General features: G+C 39.4%; 1 protein-coding gene across 1 annotated transcript in view; it reads right to left on the reverse strand.

Moving 5' to 3' along the window:
• The window catches only part of IGF2R (insulin like growth factor 2 receptor), a 56,532-nt gene that overhangs the window by 15,446 nt on the left and 13,243 nt on the right, over positions 1 to 27,843 (reverse strand). Inside the window, exons 3-31 of the mRNA XM_054628752.2 lie at positions 27,051 to 27,175; positions 25,311 to 25,409; positions 24,811 to 24,940; positions 23,686 to 23,806; positions 22,461 to 22,578; positions 20,817 to 20,979; positions 20,485 to 20,665; positions 19,644 to 19,747; positions 19,104 to 19,268; positions 18,289 to 18,429; positions 17,787 to 17,939; positions 16,753 to 16,884; positions 16,212 to 16,359; positions 14,657 to 14,834; positions 13,983 to 14,098; positions 13,439 to 13,601; positions 11,771 to 11,950; positions 10,632 to 10,733; positions 9,676 to 9,777; positions 8,836 to 9,010; positions 7,651 to 7,818; positions 6,946 to 7,089; positions 5,446 to 5,624; positions 4,995 to 5,082; positions 3,340 to 3,546; positions 2,856 to 2,986; positions 2,078 to 2,175; positions 1,101 to 1,237; positions 324 to 514 (exon numbers count right to left, since the gene is read on the reverse strand). Coding sequence (XP_054484727.2) covers positions 324 to 514; positions 1,101 to 1,237; positions 2,078 to 2,175; positions 2,856 to 2,986; positions 3,340 to 3,546; positions 4,995 to 5,082; positions 5,446 to 5,624; positions 6,946 to 7,089; positions 7,651 to 7,818; positions 8,836 to 9,010; positions 9,676 to 9,777; positions 10,632 to 10,733; positions 11,771 to 11,950; positions 13,439 to 13,601; positions 13,983 to 14,098; positions 14,657 to 14,834; positions 16,212 to 16,359; positions 16,753 to 16,884; positions 17,787 to 17,939; positions 18,289 to 18,429; positions 19,104 to 19,268; positions 19,644 to 19,747; positions 20,485 to 20,665; positions 20,817 to 20,979; positions 22,461 to 22,578; positions 23,686 to 23,806; positions 24,811 to 24,940; positions 25,311 to 25,409; positions 27,051 to 27,175 — 4,139 coding nt within the window. The remainder of the gene's footprint in view (positions 1 to 323; positions 515 to 1,100; positions 1,238 to 2,077; positions 2,176 to 2,855; positions 2,987 to 3,339; positions 3,547 to 4,994; positions 5,083 to 5,445; positions 5,625 to 6,945; positions 7,090 to 7,650; positions 7,819 to 8,835; positions 9,011 to 9,675; positions 9,778 to 10,631; positions 10,734 to 11,770; positions 11,951 to 13,438; positions 13,602 to 13,982; positions 14,099 to 14,656; positions 14,835 to 16,211; positions 16,360 to 16,752; positions 16,885 to 17,786; positions 17,940 to 18,288; positions 18,430 to 19,103; positions 19,269 to 19,643; positions 19,748 to 20,484; positions 20,666 to 20,816; positions 20,980 to 22,460; positions 22,579 to 23,685; positions 23,807 to 24,810; positions 24,941 to 25,310; positions 25,410 to 27,050; positions 27,176 to 27,843) is intronic.

The raw sequence follows: 27,843 nt of genomic DNA on the forward strand, positions 1-27,843 counted from the left end.
TAGCCTAGGGCAATAGAAAATCCTAAAGGCAATTCACATCTCATCAAATGGAAGAGTACTTAACGGCAGGGCATAGAGATGTGTAAGAGTTAAGAGCTACACAGTCAATAGCATTATTTACTACTTGAAACACTTCCCAACGTGCACTACATTCATCTTCAAGATGTAAGCAGACAATCTGAAACTATTACAGATGACAAAATTTATGCTAACAGAGTGTACAAAAAGATCTCTTAAAAATTGCTCAGCATCTTCAATTCAAGTACTATAAGTCCTTCTGTTAGCATGAAGACATAAAACTCCAGCAGAAGGAACCCACTTACAATTCTGCTTTCATCACACTTGAGTCGCAATATTGTTGTTTTGTTCCGCATTTGATCTGGACACAGATCTCCATTAACATATTTCAGGATAAAAGTGACATTTTCCCAACGAGGACCATCAGCCACTTCCCCAAGACTGGTACATTTTGTACCCTCAATGAGGGAGGCAGCAGCATCAGAAGGGCAGGAACCTATACAGATAAACAAAAACTGCATTATTACTCCAAAGGTTAGTAAGGTGTACTTGGCTGGAATAAAAGTCCACTACTCTACTTTCAGGTATATCATGGCTGATCTATCTGCAAGCCATTGTCCAAACCATACTCATTGGGGTGCATTTTCCCCAAAAACTGCAACTAGCAACAATTGTCTCACTTCACTTAAAATCATGCAAAAAGTAACAGCAGCTACCACAGGGGAAGTACACTACTACAGAGTGGACGGCTACAGTCTGGCCTTGCACTGCACAAAACATAGATTCAGTCAGAAGATGCCATAGGGAAATTCTGATCTGATTATTTTAATCTTTAAGAGCTATAGCAAACTTTGGATAAGGACTGAAGAGCTAAAGTGCCAAAGCTATTAAGAGCTGCTTTTGAATCTCACCCACTAAGAGGATGGAAATCAGGCTCACAATCTACCTTTCCTTCTGGTGCTAAAATCACACCACTGTCTCTGCATGCTTTGCTTTGTGATTTATTTCACTGCCACCAGCAGTACTGTCCTACCACTTGCCTCCCTAGCTGTAGGAAGAATATATCTGTATTTTGCACTCACGTGTAGCACTATATGGTACCAAGGGTCTGCAGACATTAATGTAGTATTTCTGGGTAGTAGCAGATATAGCAATGGCCTCCCAGTTCTCCCTGTGTCGCGTCAGAGATGAAAAGTCATAGAAATTTCCTTCAGCATCCCTGTACAAAAGATTATAGGCATGTAAAATAATTAAGCACTTTAAAGTTGCAATTCCTAAGTTACTACAGCAATTTCAACCTGCTAACTCTAAGCAGATTATTACACTGGAAAAGGAGTCTGCATCAGACACAGTGCCCCCCTAGAAACTTCAAATTCAGTAGAGGGATAACACCACTGCACCAGCTATTCCCACAGAAACTGTCCACATGCACACAGCTCTCAGCCAGTTCAAGAGTAACTCCAACTTGTAATTCAAGCATGTTGGCTTTCAGTGCACGGCAAGCGTACACACAGTTACAGTGTGTATGTATTTAACACACAGTTAAAATCCACTGTTTTACCTTAGGGTAGAGACCTATAATGAGGCCAGATGTCTGAATTCTGGGCCAGATATTAGCCACATTTGACCCCCACATCCAGTCTTAATGAGCTAATACTTGGTTGTGACAGATATAAATGACATTTTTCCTGAAGCACTGTTTGGTGGAAGTTCCAAACAGACAGTTGTAGCCTTATTTAAATTAGCTGTTGTTAAATAACTAGACACTTGCAACAACCTAACATACTCAGCATTCAACCATCAATAAATATAGACCAAACAGCTCCCTTTTATTATTCCCCAGAAGAATCTCAAAGTTGGTGGGGTTTTTTTTCCAATTAAATTAGTTTTCAGAAGCACAAATTGCAGAACTTATTTAAAATATTATGCACTGGCATTGAATGCTACATTAGCTGGTCAAAACACAATAGGTAAAGGGGCAGGGTTCAGAGAATTGCAAGAAGGCTGTATTTGTCTCTCTCAACATACAGCTCCATTTAATTTTGTGGAAACAACTTACTTGTAGGAGCACTCAGTAGATTTAACAGGTGGACAAGCATATGGAGTATGCCATTCAAACATGTAGGTGCAGTCTGGAGTTTCCTTCAAAAATACAGGCTGAAAGAACACAATATGAAATTAATGTGCTTTCTCATTTAGACACATGGAAACAATGAAATGCCTCAGTCATGCTTCAGGAAGATCCAAGTACATGCATATTATCTTAAAACCACACTATGCCTCTGACCAGCTAAGCATGGTTTCTCCCAAACTGGAGTTTATCCACATGGACACTTCTGATAAAAGAGCAGCCATTAGGAATTGCTGCCTCTCCCAGGAAATAAGAAGAGCAAAAGTAATTCTAGATGTAATTGTTTAAGAACAGTAAGGGAAGCACAAATTAGATACCAAAAGCAAGTAACCAGCTTATTTTAGTCTGGCCATGTAGTCCTGCTTTCCTGCACATTCAACCTTCTACTTTTTATTTCTTACAAAGAAACAGCTGTGATTTATGGAAGAACATCCCTTCCCAACTTCTCCAAGAGCTCTGGTAATGATAGATATCCCTTAAAGGAACAATATGCACTGATCTTCCTGGGCAATGATAAAGGTACCATCCATAAACAGGAGATTCAAAACATTCTTCATCTTTTTGTCCCCTCTCAGGACCTTTGAATTGCTTGTCTAATCTGTAAATGATTAGGCATGTTCATGTTCTTCACCCTAACTTTCCATACTTTAAAAAAGAGAGTAACTCTGGAAGACAGTATATACAGGAAGCATGTTTTGAAACTAACCTCAGATGTAGTCTTGTCACAATAGAATAATATAGCCGTTGATCGTTCATATATTTTATGACATTTTTCTCCCCTGGTGTAATTAATCATTATGAGACCATTTTTGAAAGTCAGTTTGTCTGTATGCAAGCCTAGAAGTGAAGAGTTGAGAAAAGTCAACAGCTACAGTAAACACACAACTGCAGTAATGCCTCTGACAACAGGGTCACATAATCAGCAATAAAATGCACAATTAAAGAATAGATAGACAGACCTCAACCTTCCTCTCAAACTTGCAATCAGTTATTGTGGGACTACTACTCCAGCACAGTAAGGCTGAACTCATTGAGTGTCAAGGTAACTACACATATGCCATTTTATCTGCACATTGAGCAAAAGCAGTGAGGTGTTTTATCTCTTTAGATGTACTAGATTAGCAAGAACCCTTCTATTACACCCTGGTTAATCTTCCTGTTCCCTAGGTTTGTTTAGGTAAGTGCAGTACCTGCTACTTTTTTGAAATTAGGGTCCATCTTCTTTACTTGACACGATGCAACACCGTGATGCTCTGCAGGGCAATGCTCTGTTATTTCTCCACAAACTCTGAAGTAGTAGTCATACTCATCTGTACTCACTTTGATGTCTTTATTGGATAGTGGCTTCAGATCAAAAACATGACCATACCTTGGATCTTTCACCTGGCAATCTTTTCCTTTAAAGAGAAATTAACAATTTCAAATATAACTTAAGATCTATTAGCCTCGCCAAATGCACTGGGGACAATTAAGGCTTACTGGACAAATAAGGCCACAAAAATGAGTAGCTACTTTAAGGCAGTGACACTGAAGAACCATCTTACTATAAATGGGACATTTCTTTTATAACTGCCACTAAAGCAAGATGCAAAAGCCACACTGTAGTTCAGAAACTGCCTCACAGTGGTCTCAAGTTCTTCTTTCAGCTGTGCTGAAGGTTAAGTACAAAATCAGAGACACTAAGTCCAAGACATGCTTAATTATCTGGAAAGAACAGCAAGGTCACAAGATCAAAGCAAGAGGTGTCCTAGATGTCAGTCTTGTATCTTCTTTTAACAGCTCTGAAGTTTGATGAGTTAAGAAAATAATCAGTCATAGGAAATATTTATTCCAGCTTACAAATCTACAAAGATGCATATAAAAGGAGGTTTAGGAAAATTCTAGTTTCCTGAGTCTCATTAGCTGATACATGTCAGTGACTTTGCTGTTGCTCAAGTCCTCAGTTTTAAAGTGACCCTTTTCTGAAGCTTTTTATTATTTATTTATTATATATTCTGAAGCTATTTATTATTTATATTCTGAAGCTTTTTAAAAAATCATCAGATTGTATCATTTGAATATTATGCTCTTTTCGATCATACATGTTGGTACCCAGCTAAAGAAATCAGCTTTCCTCCTTCAAAACCACAATTCAGTCACCAGTGTCCTGCACAGTAATTATGTGCTACAGAGCAGCAGTTTGTGAACATTCCTCATGCCATGTCAGATTATCAGCAGTTTCAATAATGACTAGGACCATTGTGATAGATCCTTTACAGGAAGGCCAGGAATAAGGAATTATCTACAAGCAGCAAAACAAAGCTTGCAAAGGCAGAGAAGATGCCTACATACTCCATCTTCCATCTAAGACACAATCAAGTACCGGAACTAAAACTTGTGACTTCTTGTTGCACATCCTGGAGTCAAATACAAACTGAGATTCCCCCACTGGCCTCTCCCCCATTGTCTAACTAGGGTCAAGTTTAGTCTTGCTTCCAGTCTGGTGAGGAACAGGGAATGGACTTGCCAGGCACAGAATCAACTCCGTTCTCATGAAACCTGATGCTTTAATATTTACTAGCAATTCTGTCTGTGATATAACAAGAGAGTAATAATGCTGTTTTGATAAAGTATTGTACTACATGTTCTTTCCCTAGATAGGCAAGTACATTTACCTGTCATCCTAACTTGCACTTTTGACATTAGATAGGGTTTGTAGTTAGCTTAAAGCTCAGAATAGACATTCCTCCACAAGCCAACACTTTTTACACAAAGATTCACAAGGCAAGAAACCAACATAGTTTCATTCAAGTATTTATTACTTGTACAGTTTGACTGATACTTTAAATCTCAAATAACTACTTACCTTCTGCTTTGTGAACAGGACATGCTGCCAAAGTCCTCCAAACAAAGACAAACTCACAGTCATTCTCTTGCTCCAACACTGGTGATCCCTACAGAAAGAGCCATATGAAGGAGGCTTACTAATAATTACACTACAAGTCTCAAAACATACACACATGGCTTTTCTTTTTTTTTACTGCAGTTTCACAGTTTAAAGTCTCCACTACCAAATTGCAGTATTCATGTTCAGCAAAGAGCTGCTTTTGGTGGCTCACAGGATTCCATGACAGCTCACAATTCTGTTCTACAGGTTCAGTAAAACAGACAGCATTTTCAAGAAGAGACAAGGAAAAACCCAGTATGTAAGATTTTACTTTTTAGAATCAGTCTCTCCATTTTAAGAGGAATAAACATGGTCTATTTTGGTACAAGCACTAAAGTCCTCAATAATAGCAAGTAGAAGAGAAAATTACCGTTATTTGATCACACTGGAAGATGATACGTGTAGAATAACGCTGATTATCTTTGCACGTGTCACCATTCAAGTAGATAATGCTTAAGGACCCATCAGTAGCAGCCTGGGGGTTTATCTGAATGACTCCCAGGTTCTTGCTTTTATCAGTGTATTTCACACAAGATCCTATGGCACCACCTACAGGAAAAGAACTGGGGTTTAGTTCAAAGCTTTGACAACTAGTGTTAAATTGATTGTAAAATAAAATAACAGAGTAGCTTTAAGAGAGCTTTGAAGTAAACTGTCTCAAACTCCTGAAGCAGAACACAACACACACATATTCATCAATACAGTTAGAGACACTGTGTAGCTGAAGCCTTTGAGGAATATAACAAGTTACTCCTACATACTCAAATCTTTCAAACTGCACTAATTTATCTGATTCCACAGACTTGTAAAAGACTGTGTCTTTTACAGTACAGTTAAATACATTAAACTGGCTAGAAATGGAGTACGACATGGCATAAGCTTCTCATTCTGGCTTCATTCAGTTAGGAGGCTTCAACAAGATTTGACTTTGTGTACTAGTTTCAGTTTAATTTTCTTCATTATTGGTGGTGAGTATGGGGCTGTGTTTTGGATTTGTGCTGAACACAGGGTTGATAATATAGAGGTTTTTTGGTATTGCTGAGCAGAGCTTACATAGAGCCAAGGCCTTTTCTGCTTTTCCTACTATAACATGGCAAGGGAAGTTGAGGGTGCACAGAAGGCTGGGAGGAGACATAGCAGGGGCAGGTGACACAAACTGATCAAAGGGATATTTCAGACCATATGACATCATGCTCATATAAAGTGGGGGAAGGAGGAGGAAGGAGGGACATTTGGAATTATAATTATTCCATTATTTGGAATAATGTCGCAAACAGTGACATTCCCAAGTCACTGTTACATGTGATGCAGCCCTGCCCTCCTGGAGATGGCTGAACACCTGCCTCCCCATGAGAAGCAGGGATTGTTTTGCTTTGTCTGTATGCTCAGCTTATGCTTTGCCCATTAAAGTGTCTTTACCAGAAACCATAATTTCTCACCCTTGCCCTTCTGATTTTCACCCTGATCCTGCTGGTGGGGAAGCAAGCAAGCAGCTGAATGGAGCTGATTGCTGGCTGGGGTTAAACTATGACACTTTAAATCCTATCTTCTTTAGAAAATAATAATAAGCTCACAGATCCTGGCAATAATGCCCTCAATGCAATTTTCCCAAATGCATTAATATACATCTCAATGCAGGAGTCCTGATGAGCATTAAGACTGCTCTCAGCTTGCAGAAGTCTGTTTATTAATGCTCCTGCATATGTCACCCAGACACATGGGTGACATACACCATCCAGATCTATGCTATTTCTGTGATTAAACGGAAAGGAGTCAATAAATCTTACTAAAACACCCAGGGACATTCACTCTGACTATAAGGTCTTGCATCAGAAGACACAAGTTAAGAAGTGCTTCCCACTTGGCTTACCAGGACATCCAGTCACATAGGGCAAGGGCTTGCAGACATTCAAGAAAAACGTTCGCTTCTTCGCTTCCTTTGAAGTATCTATAGCAACCCATGGCTCACCATCTTTGCTCAAGTCACTTAAGTCGTACTCATTGCCAGCAGCATCTAGAAGAAATGCAGTAAGCTGAGAGAACTTAATACTTGCAGCAGAACTGGATTTGAAATGATACCAGTTTCACTGACAAATACACAACTCAAAATAACTTTCAGAATCACATTAGATAAGTATTAAGAGAATGTACTGCTGCCACAAAGACATCACCATGCCAAATGTAGAACGTGGTTCTCTTGACAGTTACTTCCCAAATGTAACTTCTCCACAAATCACAGGTGCATTTTTACAGATGTCAATACTAAATTAACTCATTTTCTTTAGAGTAGGGCTGAAGCAGCATCAGTCACAGTAATGATTAAATGTTTTCAAAGTAATTATCAACTTTCTTGTGTATACCACAATGTTTTAAATTAGCTTCTTTCCCCGTTTTTTAAGTTAAGCCTGCTTCAAACAACTTACCTCTTCTCCCACCCTACAACTTCTACAAAGATTTTAAGTCTTACAAATGTCTTCTCAATAGGTAATCTTAAAGCCCTCCACTGAGCAGAAGTTTGCTGTTCAGTTAATCCTTCCAACATGGGAAAGAGCCCACCTAAATTCCAGGTACTTACCTGTAACCTGACAATCTACAGGAGCAGGAGCACAAGCCAGAGCTGTGTGAAACTCAAAAAAAGTATCATGGACGTCCAGCACGCTGTTTATCTCCTCACGCACAAACTTAAGCTCTCCAGGATATGAATCATTACAAATGAAAGTCACTCTGAACATGTCTGATGTTCCTATAAAACAAACATTTATCTACTGATGGTTCTGTTTGGAACATTTGAATTTAAGTTCAAGCTAATACTCGACTTCAAAATTTTCTAAGAGTTTCTTATTAATAACTGCTTCAAGGATAACACTACCTTGCTGATTATGGGGTTTCAGCTGTAAATATGCAAGCCTTCTTCAGAGAGCCATGAAACATTGCCTAGCAGCCACCATTGCCTCTACAAATAAGAGACCAAAATATGCCTTGACAATGTAATCATCTTGTTGAAATGTGTCTCCTTGACACATTTCAACAACATGATTACCTTTATTGATCTCTGCTCCCTATGTTCTTTGACATATATGAAGAAACAGAAACCTTTTAAAACACCACCCCAGCAATTAAGCATGCTGAAGCCTTTGAGGTTCCTGAATACAAAATCCAGTTTTCCCAAGGTCTTTTGTTGTTAAGATGTCATATTCCTCTCTACAAAGCTCAGTTTCATTATAATTGAAGAGCATTTACTATCAGAAAACCAGATATACATTTTTAATTCATTTTACCTGCAAAAGATATAATTCATGAAGTAGGTGCATATGAAGTATTAGAGCACTAATTCAAAAAATTCCATACAGGAGAGTACAAGCTTACTGAAAACTGACTTTTCAGATATGAAACACCTTTAGAAAGAATTATCCATGAAACTGAAGCTAAAAGCTATTACTTTACTTAGAAAAAGAACCTGAGTTCATTTTGTTTTCCCAATTTGACTATACATTTCTCCATGCAAGGACCAGTATCCTTCATCTGCTAAGGAGAAAACCCTATAGGGTATTGAGTCACTTTCCTAGAGTTTTGAAATGCACATGTATTACTGAGCCATTACCATTCTGTGTAACTTCATTTCTTCCTAAAATTTCCATAGGAGCAAGCTTGTTTAAGTAATTAATACCAAGCCAAATATACTTCAGCACATGAACAAAAGAAGGAATGAAGATCACTCACACTAAGTTTTTACAATACCCTGTGTATTTCCTGAACTCACCTGATTCCACATGAAGAAGGCCTCTGTAGGTAAGAGTTAGAAACCCTTCACTGGATAGATAAAGGGTTTTGTCCAATTCCAGTGGCCTCAGAGGTGTCAGATTTTCTCTTTCACACCCAGCAGCTGTTTCGCCATTGATTTTACCACAATATGGCAAGCGTCCACAAATGTTTAGCTAGAAGTTTTGAAAACATGTAGATGTACATAGTATTAACTGCATCAGAAAAACAAGGTCCACATAGCCATTTCTACATCAGTAAAACACTTGTAGAGAACTATTTGAAACAACACAGTTGTCTTGCAGCGCAGAAATTACAGACTCTAATTCAACTATAATACAGTAAGAGTATCCTCAATGTTCGAATTATGGGGTCCATAAATTCTCCCCACTAGGAGAGTAAAGGATGTGGTTCAGCATGTTTATTCTTGGCCTAAAGATATCAGTATGGGATTATCTATGACAGCCTAGGATTACTGACATGCAGATTACATTAAAAACACTGATATGGACAGACTAAATCCCTTTCTAGGCTTTCCCTGTCAATTTCTTCAGAATCAGCAGATAAATTGGCAGTACACAACAGAGTCCAGGAGGGGAAAATCACCTCAAAAAGGAGCCTCAAAAGTGTGGCTACCTCATGTTCTCCAAGAACCAGAAGTTTACCGCTTTCAAGATTAAGGCAAATTAAGTTATCTTTCATTCCCTCCCTCAACCACAATGCTTTCCTGCCAACTCATACTTCCTAAGAAGACTGAGTGAAAGCTCCCCTAGATCACTATGCAAGACAAAAAATGCAACAACAGCACTCAAACAACATAGAATGCAGTCAGAATCTTTACCGAGAATGTTTTCCCATTGCCAGTAACTGTATACCCTTGCTCAGAAGCCAATGGCTGCAGGTTGAACACAAAGCCGGTGTTCGGATCTCGCACAGAGCACGACTGGGAAAAAAATTACAACAAAATTATTTTCTCCTTCTGCATTTCTTCTGTTTAGATTTTACCTCTAACTCGTTTCAAGAACCAAAGCAGTGATTTAGACATATTCCTACCCTGCATATAGAACACCAGAAAACAGCTCTGACAGTAGCTTCATTCAATTCTTTTGTATATTTGTTCAAGTCTTTTGTTCCACTGACAATCAGCCACACCAACATATGAAAGTGGAATTTAACAGATGGCATCTATCATATTAGCTAAGAGCATGGAAATTTTAACTGAGGGCTGTTTTCACGCTAATGTGTTTATGCTGAGACCTGTAGGGCAGAAGCAACTGAGTAGATTTCACAGAATGTTTTGCATTGGAAGGGACCCACAAGGATCGAGTCCAACTGTTTAATGTATGGCTCATATGGGGATCAAACAGGAATCAAACCCTCAACCTTGGTTTTAGTAGCATCATGCTCTGAGCAACCGAGCTAATCTCATGGTTTAGTGTGAAAAAAGAAAAGCCTCATCTCATGATCTGCAGAAAACAAGGATATTACATATCCATACATATAAACTCAAGTTTTACTAGCAACATAGCAAGGGAATGAAACATTAAATGAAGCATTCAAGAGGAAGTAAACTGTTCTCACAAGAAAGCATTTGAGTATTTTTGTCAGAAGTTAGGCATTTCAGAAACACTTCAAAAATACAACATGATAAGATATCACAAGACTACATCATAATCAACTTAAGACTTCACTTTAGGTAGTTTTCTTCAAGAGCCATTTAAACAGAGAAACCAAGAGTGCTATAAATAAACATTGTACATTGATTCTATAAATACGATTTATATTCTCCTTTCTCACCTGGGAATCATCTTTTGCTTCCTTTATTGGGCAAGCAGCCTCAGTTTCCCATAAGAAAGTGGCCACACAATCCAGAATAGCTATAAACCGTGGGCTGCTACTCTGGAAACAGATTGCAGAGGAAGACTAGAGTAAGTGCAATAGCTAACACTTTGTCATATTTGAGATGCCTCCTTAGAGAAACTGTCAGGTTCTTCTAAAAGACTTCACTACAAAGGCACACAATTTCCACCCCACTTCCCTCTCCCTGGTTTATTTTGAAGGTCATCACTGAAAACTTATTCTAGTTAAGCATTTACTATGTGACCAAGCATTAGCCAAGAACAGAATCTGACATCCAAATACTCAGATTAAAGTCAATATTTAATCTAGACACATATAACTAGATCTTATCTCAGTCTAAGCTTTGAGGAATTTTGGTGTATAATACACAGTCCATAATTAAAAAAAAAAAAGGCAAAAGTAAAGCAACAGAAATCTGTTAGGTGAGGTAACAAGGTAACAGGAATATTAATTATGTACACTTCATGTCAGTGTTTTAGACAAAAGCAAAGCAGTTCATAACTGCTTCATGTCACAGATTTTTCACCACACCTCTTGGGCTAAAGATCACGTGGGTAAGGGGAGAGCAAGACCTGCAGATTCAAAAAGCCAGGAATACAAGTCTACACAAGCTTAAGTCTAATAATCCCCACAATCTAATCTTCAGTATGTGGAGTTGTAGCCCAAAAAGCTCTACAGATTTAAGAATTCTAGAATCAACAGTCTAGGGAGAATGCAGAACCTAAGCCTGAGAATGCACTTTACAATATTTTTCTGCTTAAGAGTGTCCACAATGCTTGCTGTTTTAAGTACTCATTTTCACATAATAGTATTTTTCATGCTAATTAGACTAGTCCAAAATACTACTGTTCATCAAGGGTGTTAGTTTGTATCTAGTTCTTGTTTATGATAAAATACTCAGACATGTGCTCCTCTAGCATCTAAATCAGTTTTGGTTTTACATCTCAATTTCAAACGCTCAAGAAGTCTCCTTTGCCACAAATCTGCTATACACTACACATCTTCATGTGGCTTCATGTTATAGGATGAGAAACCTACTATGATGAAATAACAACTGGAAGATCATTTGCCCTTACAAGAGTGCCCCTGGAACAGACAAAGTGGATGGTAGTGGTGTAAGTAGTTGTCTTTCCATCAGCATTGATGCACACAGAGCCATTTGCGTAGGTTAGAGAAACATGTCCAGGTCTTTCAATTACTAGTTCTTTGCTGGCAACACCAAGATTACTAATAGAGGTGACTTCAGAATAAGAAGCCTAGAAATAAAGAAAAGCATGTCAAAAACTTTTAAAAAAATAGATACAACCACAAAGAAGATACCTACTACAGTACTCTTGTACACAGGTTAATAGCTTTGAAGACAACAAAGCTCTCAACATTTCTCTCCCATTCTATATTCAAGTTTCACATTTTTAACAGACAACCTCCACAACAAGGTACAATTCCATTTTTGTTGGTTTTATTTTTACTACAATAAGGTGCTTGTAGTACCTTAGAACACCCATCTGCATCTCCTGGGCTACATAGTTTAGCAATTTAGGGAGGCCTGTGTCTTCTGCAATAGATAGAATTTATTGTAGAGCTCTTTGAAACAATATGTAGAAGCCTCCAGGTGTTCTCAGCATTGACTTTAGGGAACTGCCATGCTTAGCTAAGGCTAAAAATCAGTGACAGAAACTGAGCACTAGAAAGACAGTAGGTGCGACTACCAAAGTCTGAAGTCATTGTCACTGCAACATAACTGGTGTTTCCTAGTTTTAAGACACTACTTTAAGTCAATAGCAGGAACAAACTGAAGAATATACCTCCAAAACAGCTGTCCACAGACTTCTGCCCTTTTAATTTTTTTTTAACAACTCTTTAGATTGACCCAATGCACTCACCTTTTACTCACTATCTCAAGCAGTGAAGTAATAAAGCTCTAAAGTGTCTCTACATGTAAAGGAAGCAGCCTTGCACAACAAGGCCTATTGCAACCACAGAGAATGAGCAATAATTATCTCTCAAGTGCTGTGTTGGCAATGACTGGCTTCAGTCACTAACGCATCCCCTTTAAGAGGAAGGTGTTCTCTCTGTTTGATAGAAGGAACTAGGACGGCTGGGTGAGCCTCTAGCTCAGCTTTCCCTACAGCTCTGAGCAGCAACGAAGTCAGTGAGGGCAATGGGTCAATTCAGCCTGTCAGCTGCTATCACTTCCATGATAAATTGTTATACTTCAGGGCAATACAGAAGTAGAGGCCCATAACATCCACCAGCGGTGTTTCTTCTTTTATTTGCTTGGCAACATCCACCTAATCTACTCTTCAGATCCAAAGCAAGCTCAGGGAGGGCAGGGATGCAACAAAGAATCTTTAAACAAATTTTTTCCACAGTTCAATCTAAAACAAGCCCGAAGCATGACAAAATATCCAGGAGGACAGCCTGTTCCTAAAGAAATGTGTATTCCTAGCAGTCTCTGAGACTCCAGCAAAAGAGATGCAGCATGTCTGCCTCTGAAACACAGGGCAAAAAATCAGCAGTGTCAAACATGACATTGGTACACTTGTAAAAATTAAAGCTTTATTCTTTGAAGAGGTGGACAGGAGCTCTACCATTTTGCTATGATTATGCAACTATAATGGTACACAAAATATCCCTTTGCACAAGGAATAAGAATTCACATGGCTGTTTTAATCTCACTCGTGCTCTTTCAGTCTCACTCATGTGGCAAACCAGCTCTGAGTTGGGCTGGAAAGGGTACTCACAGAAACCTGCTTATATTCCATCTGACAGACAGATGCTCGCCGGTCACATCCTGGGACAGCAATCAGGGGTCGACAGACATTTATGTAGTACTTCTTGCGCTCACTTGGTCTTGAATTATCCATGGCATACCAGTTTTCACCTCTCTTTTCAGATTTTGCTAATCTGAGCAGAAAGAGAAAGTTCTGCTCTAAGGACACACATGCTTCATAGACTCTCTCCAGCTTTCTCAGTCTCAAGAAGCAGAGCAACCCTAAGGCATTCCCGACTAACTTCTCCCCCTCATTTTTAAGTGCTACAATTAGAAAGAATACTCCTGGGACACAGAGCACAGTTGACAAGGTAATATGTTTTTATAAGCAAAACCATCCCAAAAAGTCAGTTTACATCCTAGGAGGCAAGCCAACATACTAGAGGGGTTTCACCATACTTGCAGTCAAGACTCTGACGAGGTGAAGCTTCTGGTGCTGTCTACACAGGAAACCAACTTCAGCCAGAACACCAAACTAGAATAGCTAAGTTACACTGCATGTGTCACTTTCCTACCTTGACAAGTCATATTGGTCCATGGTGTTGCGATCTGTCACAACACATTCCAGCGGGATTTCTGGACAAGCATGTTCAGTGTACCACCTGAAGTTGTAGGTATAGTTATCTTCTTTCTACAAATGAGCAGAATAGCTAAGAGAGGCTTTTCACATTGACAACTTTGTGACTCACAGCTACTGCTTTATACATCAAGCTTGGTATCTCTCCTGGGTTTTGGGATATATCTTCTCAGACTGATTTGTGTTGGTCTGTCCTGTTATAGATCTTGCCATTCCCTGTGTCACCAAAAATGCTCTTGCCAAAAAAAACTGCTCTGGTTCTGTTAAACTGCTGTCTGCTGGGTACACAGTCATATCGTCTGTTACTTCTCAGCCACTTTGGGTTTTTTCCAGCTAGAAATATGAGACAACCAAAAGCACTAATTACATGGCCCACTAGAAGAGAGTGAGGTAACAATCTGGACCCAGGTAAACAGTTTACTGTTCACTGGTCAAGGAAAGCTTTATGGCTGCAACAAGAGTCAAATATACCAAGAGAAATAACTATTTATTTTAGTCTGCATTACAGATACTGGGTATTTCCACACATAACACCCCGCTTGTACAGACCTAGTAGCTATTGTCAGTATTTTAGGATGGAGATCCTTCCTTTCTTCATTTAGAACTTCTTACCTGATACTCAGGCTGACCTATTCCAGCATCATGGTCACACAGGAAAGTTATAAGGGTAGAGCGCTGTGTTTTATTCTCATTGTTGTATGCTGCACCATTTTTGTAGGTCAACTGAATCAGACCATCATAATAGGAAAGTTTGGAATTGGGCAGTCCAAGACTCCAAGACTGATCATTACTAGAAAATAAAAAGTGAGTTTTGAGAGTGAACAGAATGCAAAATCGTCTCCAAGAGAAGTTTTACAAATAGAAACCACATAAGTTTACACAAGACACCATAATAAGGCATAATAATTAAATAAGGTTGATTAGACGTCAGTGAGCTGGGATAAAAAGAACGCTGCCAAAAGGAAACTTAAAACATGAACAGATGTCCTCCTTTGAAAAGGAAAAGAAGTTACATATTGCTAAGATATCTAGAAAACTTGAGTACTCCTGTCTCTAAAAGGGTGACAATACCATCAAGTTCTCATTCTCCAAAGTGGAAGTCAAACTGCAGACACTCTCATCTTGGGGTCAAACTGGCCTCATCCAATTACAATGGATGAGGGCAATGAAGACCTAGGACTGCACAACAGCTCTCTGCTAGGTATCAGCTTTGGTTCAGGAGTGTTTTGTCACTGACTTAACATTGACTCTATCAGACCTAGCTTGATCATCTTCCTCTGAAGAACATTTCTAGGGTCTGCAGAAAAGTGTCCTTGGCTGGAGAGTAACTCAGGGCCAAGTACCCCATCTCTGGCAGCAGGCTGACCTGGAAACCTGAAGTACACAGGTATTTCTGATGCTACCTCAGCCATAGTTTATAGGAGGCAAAAGCAGTGATGCTGTCAGAGTAGCAGTACACACTAGGACTGTACATGGAACAGCCCATTTAGTAAGAGAGATTATAAAATTGTTAAGGTTGGAAAAGACCTCCCAGATCAAGTCCAACCATCAACTTAGTACCACCACCAAATCTTTCCACTGAACCATGTCCTCAAGTCCATATCCATACATATTTTGAACACTTCCAGGGATGGCAGTTCCACCACTTCCTTGGGCAGCCTGCTTCAATGCCTGACAACCCTTTCCATGAAGAAACTTTTCCTACTATCTAATCTAAATATCCACTGGCACAACCTGAGGCCATATGGTACAACATTCAAGATCTGGGCTTCACTACTACCTAAGGCAGCCCCTGCTCATCCCAAGTGCAGCAAGCTCACATTCTTTAGGCCAGCTCTTGGAACAGAGCTGACCCTCAATCTCTGGATTATAGGTTGCCTTACTACAGCTGCAGCAGTAATCTAGAATTTACAGTCCCTATGGATAACAAAAGGGAGAGCAATGGGCACATTGCATCTCACAAGTTAGCTGTAAGCAAGGCTACATATATGTGCATTTGGCTTGAAACAGCTGGCAGTGTAATTACTGCAAATTATATGCTAATTACCTGAATCTATTACAAGTAGCCCAGTAATTACTTTACATGCAAATTGTTCATTGTTGCACACCAACAACACATCATGCAACAAGACATCTTCCCTTACAGACAAGAGAATGAGTTACTCACCTCCGCGTTACTTGGCAAGCTGCCGATTTTGTGTGACACCGGTCATCAGGCAGACTGCCACAGACGCTTATGTAAAACCAGTACTCCTTCGTAGTAACTGTATAGAAACTTTTTGCCTTGGCCAGAGGTGATAAATCAAAAGAGAAGCCTGATCAGGAAGGAATAAACTGTATCAGTTTGATTTTGTCCTGATATTTCTCACAGGTTTTGATTCAGTCAGTCACATGGCTAGCTCACCTCCCCCTGAATAAGCCTCCTTCTATGCAATTACTGTTCCAGAAACAAAGTGGAAAAGTAAAAGCATGGTTTCTTATACAGAGAGATCTACTTCAGTAAAATACATATTACATCTATTTTCCTACATTCACTGGGAGAGTATTAAGCTCATGCTGTTCTGATCTTCCATATGCACATACTTAAAACTGTGGGTACTTAGCATTAGGCTGAACTCACCTTGCTCCCGGGTATCATAAGGACTTATTTGTTGTGGCATAAGTTTTATCTCTAATGACCTTTTGATTTGCTGAACAGAAATACATACCTGCCTGAGGATCAGACACCTGACAGTCATCTCCTTCAGTTTTAGACAGGACACACGCAGCAGCAGTATACCACTCAAATGCATACGAACACTCAAGCTCTGCCATCAAGATTGGAGCACTTTCTAGATCACCTGGTATGACAAGAGCAACGCGTTACACATACAGACAGCTGGGCTGCCAACAGGAACTAGGAATCTACACCTAAGAAACCAATTTCTCCTCAAAAGCCAAGGTAACTATAAAAGTACCTGTTCTTTGAAAATGGAATCAAAAATATTTTTCACAGACTTTGCATCATCCTCCCCAAAAATAAAAGTTTACCACAGAAGTAAAGGCACAGGGCTCAATCTGCTCCTGAGAACCATCACAATATTTGAAATAAAGTCTAGTTTGATATACAAAACTGGTATTTTGATATATAAAACTGGTTTTACTACAAAGCAATAGCTGTATTAGCAAATAGTGCATAATCTGATCCTAACAGCCAGCACACTTGGAAGTTCCAAGTTCCTCAGGCAGAGGTAGAGGAACGAAGGTTTTCTATTTTCCTGGGAGATAGTTAACTAGCAGGCTATTATAATCGACATGAACAATATTAACTTCCTTTCATAAACTGCCAGCAGTTTAGATACAAACCATATTTATTGGAAAAGAAGGCTAAAGTATTTGATCTCAGTTCAGAACTACTCTTTCCCATCAAGATAACTAGAGAAAGAAAGTGCTTCCAGATATTTGTATCGCTTCCAGATATTTGTGGAGTCTTAAACACTTAAGCATACTTTAATCACGTTTGAAAGAATCTTATTTCAAGAGTTTTTAAAGAGTATTTTTATAAAAGGTAAATAACTAAATACCTGCAATTATATTGCCATCATCCTAGTAAACAAACCCTGATACTTCAAGCTTGTGCATAGAAAGAGATAGAAAACATGCTAATATTTAGCACATGCTAATATTTTGCACTCATGTCTGGGCTTATTAGATAACCTACAGTTTTTAACTGGACCAATGAACAGGGTGTGGATGTTCTTACCTGGTCTGCATATTAGAGTGATAACTGTTTGGATTTTTTTGTTTTCTTTAGAAGGACAGCTGTCTCCATTTGAATAGATAAGTTGAATATTCTCTCCAACCTTCTTTGGAGAAGATACAAATGTTCCAAGATTCTTGCTGTTGTTTTGCTTATCTGTAAAAACAGTAAATACAGAACTTTTGTTTCTCTGAAAAGAAGTGAAACTTCTGTTAGATACTAAGACTTTCCACTTGTCTAGTTAATGAGAAAGTATCATTAGGAGTTTGATTTTACCTTGCCAAACCATGCTGTGGTTCTTTAGTTAGAAAAAGCTGTGCATTCTTTCTTCAAGCGTTTCTGAGATCACAAAAGAAACATGCTCCTAACTTCTGTATCCTCAAATAAATGAAGGCACTCAGGACAACCAACCCCATTTGCACAGGAAGTGCCAAGCCTTCAGAGGCTTAAAAAACCAGTGAACCAAAAAAACTCCATAAACACCACCAACAAAAACCCAACTCACCTACAGAGCAAATAGCAGCACCATCTGAACAGCTGAAAGCTCCTCCTCTCTTCAACACCTTATGGCAGACATTGATGTAGTAATGTTTCCTTCCTACCTCTGAAAAGCTACTGTCCACAGCTTCCCAGTTCTGGGCTGACTCTGAAATATAGAGGGTCATTAAGAACAAGTCACCTGGCTAAACTGTTGCAGCATCTCCATACCAAAATGCCTCTTATTATAGGGTAGCCCACATTTATTTGCGTGATAACCTCTCCTTCAGAGCATCCCTGAAGCCCTGATTTGAGCTCCATTCCCCCACCAGCAGAGATTACCACCTACATCTGTCCCCTGAAGCCATAGCTGCCAAATCTTGCCATTTTTGGATGTGTCTCCTTTGCACAAGTCACTGGATGGAAGCTGCTGAGCCATGGTGGATCCTGACTGGCTCAGGCTTCCCAGAGAGATGGTGGATGCCCCCTCCCTGGAAGTGTTCAAGGCCAGGCTGGATGGGGCTTTGAGCAAACTGGTCTAGGGGAAGGTGTACCTGCCCATGACAGAGGAGTCAGGCTAAATGATCTTTAATGGCCCCTTCCAACGCAAACTGTGATTCTGTGGCTGAAAACCACTTATGATGGCAGCAACCAAGGCAGTCATGGACATGGCAACTAAGGCACTCAGTCTGTTTGGAATGAGGGAAGCAAACACCAGCATCCCAGAAATTCACTAAGAACAACAAAAGCTGACTAATACTCAGCTAGAGAATTGCACTGGGGATGGCATGTAAACTCAGGACTGCAGAAGTAACTGAAAGTCACTAGTTTTTATTGCCATACCTGAACTGCGGATAAGAGGTGACAAGTCATAGTGTTTTCTCTTGTCAGTAACTCTGCAAAGGAGATCTTTTTCCTCTTTAACACATGCGTATTTTGTATCCCAAGTGAAAAAATAGGTGCAGTCAACTTCACCGGTGAATACTGGAGTTCCTCTACCATCATTACCTTAACATGGGAAACAGATGAACACATATGAAGTTTCTAGAGGGGGAAGGGGAAAAAAGCAAGAAGACTTGACGACTAGCAATGAGCAAGGAAGACAAAAAGTCCTTTTGCTGCAGAGGACTTGTGTTTCTGGTTTTTTACCACTGGCTAAGAAAAAAAGGCGCTTTTATACTTCCATCTTCTCAATCATCAGTGTAAATTTAGACTAGCAGTGCCACTACACAGCACATCCTGCCAGCCATCAAAATTACTGCTTGATGTAACAATTTCTTGTGTTAGCTGTGGCTCAAAGCAAGCATTCATTTGAGCATAAGGTCTACTAGCAAGCATGGGAGTTAAACCCTGAGCAGAGCTGTCAGAGCTTGTTAAACTCACCTGCTGTTTCGTTGCACTCGAAGTTTATGACAGTCATTCTCTGAAAGCCAGAACTACATGCATCCCCATTTGGATAAATTAAAGTGAGATCCCCATCCGAGTATCTGAGGAAGAAGTCAGTTTTAGATAGAAATATAGGGTCAGACAATCACACAGTGTTCTTCACATAACAGAAGTCACACTCTTGTTCAATTATAAATTGTTTCACTACAAGGGAAAACAAATGCTAGTTCAACATTAATAATGACATTTCTACAGCAATGAAGGCTTGCATCCACTGATTTTTCTGATCATTTTTCATTAATTTCTATAGAAATTAAAGAATGCTCTAAAGCTCCCTTAGGTATGATGGGATATTTATTCCCACTAGTTTATTGTGTGGCTGTTTCTGCAAGAGGAGGAAGTCATACTTCCTGGAAAATCACTGCAACAAACCTGTCACAGACAAAATGGAAGATCATATCCACATGAATTAATCTCTGCTTTACAATCTCATACAAACTATTATCCCTATATGCCACTTGGGAACCAGCTTCTATTGATACTGCTTTACATGTAAAACATGTAAAAAGGAAGACAACAGGCAGTGCACCACAATCTGCAATTGGGACAACAAAGTCAGTGGAAGTCTTTCTGTCTAGCCAATGGCCTCTGCCAATCTCACCAGCTCCTTTGTTTGCTAATGCTATCCTGCTATACTGTTACGGTTTTTCTGACAAAAAAAGTGACAAAAAATGCTTGCATTTTGTATCAATTGTTGATTATGTGACAAGTAAGTAAGCATCAAAGCAGGAAACGGACCAATCAGACCAGTCAGCAGGGCTGAAGAGCATTTACACACCTTAGGGTTTGGTTCGCATATCTTCCTGCCACTCTTTGCTGGTTATTTGAAACTTTTACTTGGCAAGATGAAATGTATCCTGTATCATCCTTGCAGTTACCTGCAGTGGTTTTCCCACATACATTCAAGTAATAGTAATACTCCTCTTTGTCATCTTTGGCTGCATATGGTGTGACATATTCTGAATGAATAAAAAAAAGTGTTTTAACATACATCAGGACAGACATGAAACTCCAAATATCACCCGGGACATTTTTTTTCTGTCCCTAAATAAGGAAATGCAAAACTGGCTAGTAAAAACCACAAAAACAAAAGAAAAATACTGAGCTTACCAGAAAATTGATTAAGTGGACTTAAATCAATAGAGATATCATGTTGCTCATTAGTCAGACAACAGTTCTTACTCTCCAGGTAATCCCTGTGACAGGCATACTCAGTAACCCACTCAATTTCATACCGGCAGTTTGTTTTTGCTGTAAGTTTGGGACCTGAACTCTAAAACAGAAGTGAACAGAAATTAAATTATAAGTTGACTTACTTGAAATATAATCTTTAAAGCAACAGTATCACATTCCTCTAAGATCAGTAACAACTACTTCACCTCTAATACTAAAGATGTGCGTTTCTGGCGTCTCTGAAATAGGTGTTGAGAAGAAATAAAACAGGTCTTATAAATGATGTAGCAAACTATTACAAGTCTAAGCAGAAGTAAAGCATCAGACATTAGGAGAAAGACAGCAAAAGTAATAGTGCTTTTAAAAGTACTTTTCCTTAATGTGCTGGAAAAAGCAAAGATGTGAGCCCAAATGGCCTAAGCTAGGATTGTGTTTGCCTCAGAGAAGTCCTCAGTGCAGGAAATAGAGATCAAATGCTCTCTGAAGGCAAAGCAGACTTTTAGACACTGATGTTTCAGCAGCTTTGATTCCCTCAGTCCAAATCAAAATAGAGATATTTGAGAACTCTTTAGCCAACAATTCTGTCAGATGAGTTATCTGTTGTGATATATTTTTGCACGTCCAGGAGAAGCAATAGTCTTGGCTTTCCCCACTTTAAAGTGAAACACTAGAAATGTAAATTGTTTCATAAATCTGTATTTCTGCCATCCACTGGAACAACTGGCAGATACACAGGTATGAGGTAAATTACAGGCACAAGTATCATCAGTAATACTACTCATCCTACAAGAGTGCATAGCTATAGCAAGGTAGTACAAAGTGACAGTACAAAAGAGCCGGGTTTATTTCTGCAGCAACAAGAGTGAAGTGTGGGACCTATCTAGGTCATATGAGGGACTAGACATTAAACCAAAAATTAGCCAGACAAGAGCTCCCTCTTCACTAATCTGCAACAAAAAGCATCACTATATGAAATGGCAGAGCATTAGCAATTGCCCACTTCAAGGAGTGTAGGTTGCTGAAATTACCCGGCATTACTTGGAAGTTACTGTCACATTGCATTCAAGTTAGAACACTATAGATTTTACTTAAAAAGAATTAATGAGCCTGCTTAGTAAGTGACAGACCCTTGCCACGCAATGACACTTACTAGCTACTTTTTTCCCTGAGGAAGAACAGATTAATAAAGAAACCAAGTAACAGGCAACAGCTGTAAGCCTGCCCAGCCTGACTGAGGAGGAAGAGTGCTCATTAGCAAGCAAAGCTCTGTGCCAATGTGCCCAGGAGTAACTCTACACTAAGTCCTCCTATGCTCAGAGATAAGTCTTGAACCCTTGTTGCCCCCTGTAAAGGGATAACCAAATTCACCAATACAAGAGACAACACATTCCTGGGGAAATTCTGTTCAGGTTCTTATTTCTTAAGTTCTAGAAGACTTTAAGAGTACATCTAGAATCTCACACTCTTCACAAGCTACAAGCCAAAAATACTTACGCTCTCTTCAGGTCTGAATAAAAATAAATAATAAAACACAAAAGTTAAATACCAACCAGTTAACACAAACTAAAACTTTGAAGTTACCTCTTCTCCCCTCTTTGATGGGCAAACAAAAGTGATTGTCACTGCTGGATTGTGGCCTAGGCAGAAGCCGGGCCTTTCTTCATCATGCTTGTATAGTGTCTCATAACTCAATACAAGCCTAGAAATAGAAAACAACAAACCAAAAAGACAGTTAAGACACCACACTCTACAGAAAAAGGATATTCTTGAAATGCTCAATCTTTGCTAGATGCTCCAACAGAATATACCAATGCGGCCCTGCTCCTAAAAGCAACTTTTAGGGAGATCCTCATTCCTTTAATCTTAAGAGTTAATTAAAAATAGAAATTAAAATAGTCCCAGCAAAATTACTTAATACAGTATCTTCTGGTACCCTACTTAAGACTATGTTGAATGCCTTGTGACTCATATTGTAGCAAGAATTTAGTTGATAATCACAGGAACACAGGATAATCGCAGTTTTGCTCTCAAAACTACTGCTGGAGAGCAGATGTGGCAAATGTTCTTGCAACTTTTGAAAGCAGTGTCCACTCAAGTTTTGTCACATTACGGTACTTTTTCACCTCTCTACATATAAACTCTTTCCATTCTGCCCCTAGAATTAACAGCAAAATGAACTCATTAGCAAATTGACAGGAGCAAGGCAAGTGGGTCAAATCAGGTGAAGCAGGAGAAGGAGAATAAAACATGGTAACTAACAGGGAGACAAATAGCAAGATGACTTGGATGAGAGAACAGGATGATCACCACAACTTCCCAGCTATGCATTATTATTCTGTGCAGTTTAACAGGCAGAAGACAACAGCTCCCAGAGCAGTACATTCTGGCTTCAGATTAGCCACAGCACAGAAAGGCATCATCTGCTCCTATTCCCAATTTTTCAAGTACTCCTGGGTAGTAGAGTGAGCCAAATGCATTTAGCCAGTGGGACCTCAGGCAGTAGACAGACAGGACCAAATCTTACCCTGCTGCCTGTGGGCCAAGAGCACTTATCGCCCCTTGCTTCTATGAGTTCTGCAATTCTGTAAAAAGGAGTCTCTCACAACAAAGGAGAAAATTTGATCTGTTGTGGCAGTACCACAGGACAGAGTGCTCTGACAGTATTTTTGAACAGTTTTCTGCTAATGCTTCAACACTGAAGAAGTATTAATGTTACCTTTTAGGAGACTCATCTGTTACCAAGAACGTTGTTTCCAGGCCAGATGACTGAAGTGCCCACAGAAGTATGACCACAAAAATTGCATACCTGTCTTTGTCTTGAAGCTTCAGCTGCTCCTTTGGACGGCCAACATCATACGCCAGACCGTCATGTAACAAGCAAGCAGCACTGCCAGCAGGGCACTTTCTGGTCTCTCCACTTGAACCTCCTGGTTATTAGCACATAGAAAAGAAGTTATAGGACTCAGTTTCTAAGCCCTGCTCTACCTGAAGTATCTCGCCATTTCATCTGTGGGTTCTTCTAAAAATAGTTCTAAAAATCAGGCTACATTAGACTGTAAAATTGACAAGACAAAACCTGCAGTGCTTGTGGTAATTCATGCTGCCCTGGTTGGGGACAGCAAATTCATCCTTCCTGACAAAACAGCCACAGCTATTTGCTACTACAGCTGCTGGATACACAGGGCTTTGAAAACTTCCAAAAGTGTGCCAAGTATTTCTTTTTTTTTCCCACAACCAAGTCAGGGGTAACCCCTCCTTACTCCTCCCCTTCTTTGTCTATTATTAACCACCTAATTCAAAGCTGTGAGCAAAAAGTTTCATACTAGTGAGATGTTTAAAAGAATAGACCTCTCACTACAACTAGAAGCATTAAACCCTTAACAGGGGCACAAACCACATATTTAACTACTAAGTAAAAATCTCAATGAGAGTATACAGCTAAACTAACCTTTTCAGCAAGTTTCAAATATGTTTTTTTCTGGTTTAATTCCTTATACATATGGCTCTCAACTGAGAGGGAAGTGCTAGCTATGCACCAGTACTTAGGCAAGCACCTAAACAGAGCTTAGATGCACTTAGATGCTTTAGATGCACCTCAGGACATTCATCAGGAACTGGGCAACAACCTGGAGTCCAAAGGAATAAACTTGGAACACATGAAGCCCTGTGAACAACACTGGTCCTATTTGGCAGTAGATACAAGACAAGCTGCCCTCTCCCACTTAGAAAAAGTGTCCTGACAGTATTTGCACATCCAGAAGGGGCCTATCTCTGAACACCTCAATACTTGGAGAGTAGGGAGTTCAAAATAATTATCTAAGTCTTGAAATACTGATCTTTGAACATAGGACAACTTTAACGGAGACAATGGCGAAGAACCACGTTACAAGAGATTTACACACTGACAGGTGACATAAACAACCATTCAAACCTATATCCCTGCAGACATTTATGAACAAGGAATCATCATCAGAATCATCCACCAAGTAGTGTCCTGAAACTTGGATGAGAGGACTCAAGTCATGTTTCTTGAGATCTTCATCAAACACATAGCAAGGGACCTAGAACAACAACAAAAAAAATTACATGCAAACCATGCTACACAAGTAGAGGGAAGTTATGAACAGGAATATATGAAGCCCAGTTAGTATTTGGAAAAGTTTTTTTACTTTTGGAAGCTCAAAGCTAGACATGCTGATTAAAATGAGGCATCCAAAGTTAGACTAATTTGCTCCAGCTTTTAAAAGGGCTTTACTATAAACAACCACCCAAATTCTCAGCCCCACCAACTTCCAACATTTATTCTTTACATATCTAAAAAACATAGGTTTATGGAGGTTGTTTGAATTAATCTGGGGTGGGGGCAGGTAATCAGAGTAAAATTCTCACGTATGTGAAGAGTAACTTCTGCATGGATAGTACATAGATTACCTCTTTCACAGGTTTAAACAAGTCTTTCTTGCAAGCCACAAAGGTCCTCCATTCAAAATAGTGCACACACTCTGTTGCTGTTACAAATTCAGGGGTACCCTATTTTAAGTAAGAAAAAATAATGCTTTGAAAAACAGACTGGTTTTATTTTACATCTGTAGACATTAAGAAGTTTATTCAAGAAGTTAAGAAAAACAGAATACAGCACATCAAAGAACAAGGGCATACAATTTCTTAATGGCATTTGTTTACAGCAAGATTGTTATGTAACAGCTTTGTTGGGCCACTCAGGAAGATGCAGGATGCCAAATCCATAGTCTGCACCAATACTCAACATATCCAGTCCTAATATGCAGTAACTGTATTCCATCCTTTAGAAGTGCTCACTATGTCAGCTGACAGAAGCACCAGTTCTATCTGCTTACTAGAAAGGAAGGAAGACACCAATAGAAATGCATATAAATAGGTTAACACAGTGAGGCAATGCATGGTTTACCCATGGTTCCCTTTTATCCTACAGAAACAACTGATTAGCAGCCTCTTCCGCTACACAGAAATAATATCCCTGACCTGAGCTGCCTATTTTTATAGGCTCATGTTATACACATTTGTATATATTTCAAGATGGGTGTTCTACCATGGTTCAGAAACGGATGTTCAACTGAATGTCAACAGTGAAAACACAACAATTTTTCACTTGGCTCTCCATCCCCTCAGCTAGAAGCAGTTTAGCACACAAACTGATTACCTCTCTCATTTAACCCTGCCATAAAAGGGGACGAAACAAGTTGCTCCAGACAGTATTACAAAATCCTTTTACTATGTCACGAGACAAACAGGTATTAGAACTGAGCTAACCAGAAGAAGCCTGAAGATCAGTATGATCTGGTGTTACAGTTGAAGTTGAGCAATAATTTTTAATTTAGTTTAAAGAGTCATCTGCTGCAACAGAACAAGAAGCTTTTAAGTCTCTGCTGCACTGGCACTTTGTTTGAACTGGCTGGATTTCCAAGGGGGGGTGTGCAATAGCATTGTCAGTGCCAAGAGCAGCACCAATAAATACCTCTCCCGGAAACACAAATATGGGAGCTGATTACAGCCCATAGTGAGCCCTCCTGTCTGTTAAGTCTGTGGAGGATGTAACTCCAAAAGCATTTTGAAGGGAACTGCATGTACACAGGCCCCTAAAACTTTTCAGGGATCTCCAATCACACTTCAAACACATTCTCACAAAAAACTATTTCCTCAGAAGCCCAGCTGGCTGTATAAGCACTGTTAGCTCAACAATGTGCAGACCAAGCCTAAGGCTTACTGCTGTCAACTATGCTGCCCCACAACAGAGGTCAGTCATTTAAACAGTCCTGCCAGATTCACAGCTAAGGCACAGCCAACAATTAAACAACAGCTCACACTGTTATGGTACCCTGCACACTGTTGACTCATTCCTCCATATTAAGCTAATAAAATACTACAGTGCCAACCATGTAAAAGAACTGAAGACAAAGAAGAGCCCAGAACCAGAACTAAGCTGCAGACCTGCAACAATTTTCTACCAGAACTGAATTTTGAAAGCCACAATAAATTATGACTTTTAACTTAATAGTAAAACATAATTGGCTCTTCTTTAAGCTGTGAAGCTCAGTAATCAGTACATCCAAAAGCACAGCAAGTCTCTTTAAAAAGCAAGTCAGAACTACTTATCATTTCCATTGAAGATAACAGCACATTATTTAGACTTACCAGTGTTTTCCCACACAGGAAGTTAATATTGCTTTGAATTTGGTGTTGACTGCCTTGCTGCAAGCAGTTACGTGTAGTGTTGAGCTCCAGAAGACTTTCAGAAACTTTCTGCAAGGCTAATTCACCTAGGGTTTAAAAATGAGAAGGTGGGGGAAAAAAGACTGTTATAATACAACACCTTCCTAGAAGCTCAACAGACAGGGTCTAGTTTCAACCACTGAGCAGCACAGGAGATACCAGTCCACTTGAAGACAGTACAACTAAAGATCTTTGTGGATTTTCTGATTTGGAAGATCAGATCCAAGTTAAGATAGTATTTGACTCTCTCATCACACTTGTACTTTCTTAAAGGTTTTTAGCAAACACTTTCTAAAATGAAAGTAAAACAGCAGGTGCTACTACAATCCAGTCACCTCCTTAGGAACAAGGAAAGCTGTTACCAACTAGTTTCAATCACAATTCACTCCTTCCTCCTACGAGTTTCTATTTATCAGTTTCTCAGCCTTTATATCATTTATATTAATAGCATCAGCACAAGATGAGAGAGAGTCTATCACAGAATGGTTTTTGCTTAGAAGGGAGCCCTCTGCAATAAGCAGGGACATCTTCAACTCTATCAGTTGCTTAGAGCCCTGTTCAGCCTGACCTTGAACATTTTCAGGATGGGGCATCTGCAAACTCTGTGGACAACTTGTTCCACTGCCTCACCACCATCATCACTAAGAAATTTATTCCTTATATCTAGTCTGGATCTACCCTCCTTTGGTTTAAAATTATTACTTCCTGTAATAAT

The sequence above is a fragment of the Agelaius phoeniceus genome, chromosome 3, assembly GCF_051311805.1.
Source record: "Agelaius phoeniceus isolate bAgePho1 chromosome 3, bAgePho1.hap1, whole genome shotgun sequence".
Classification (NCBI taxonomy): Eukaryota; Metazoa; Chordata; class Aves; order Passeriformes; family Icteridae; genus Agelaius; species Agelaius phoeniceus.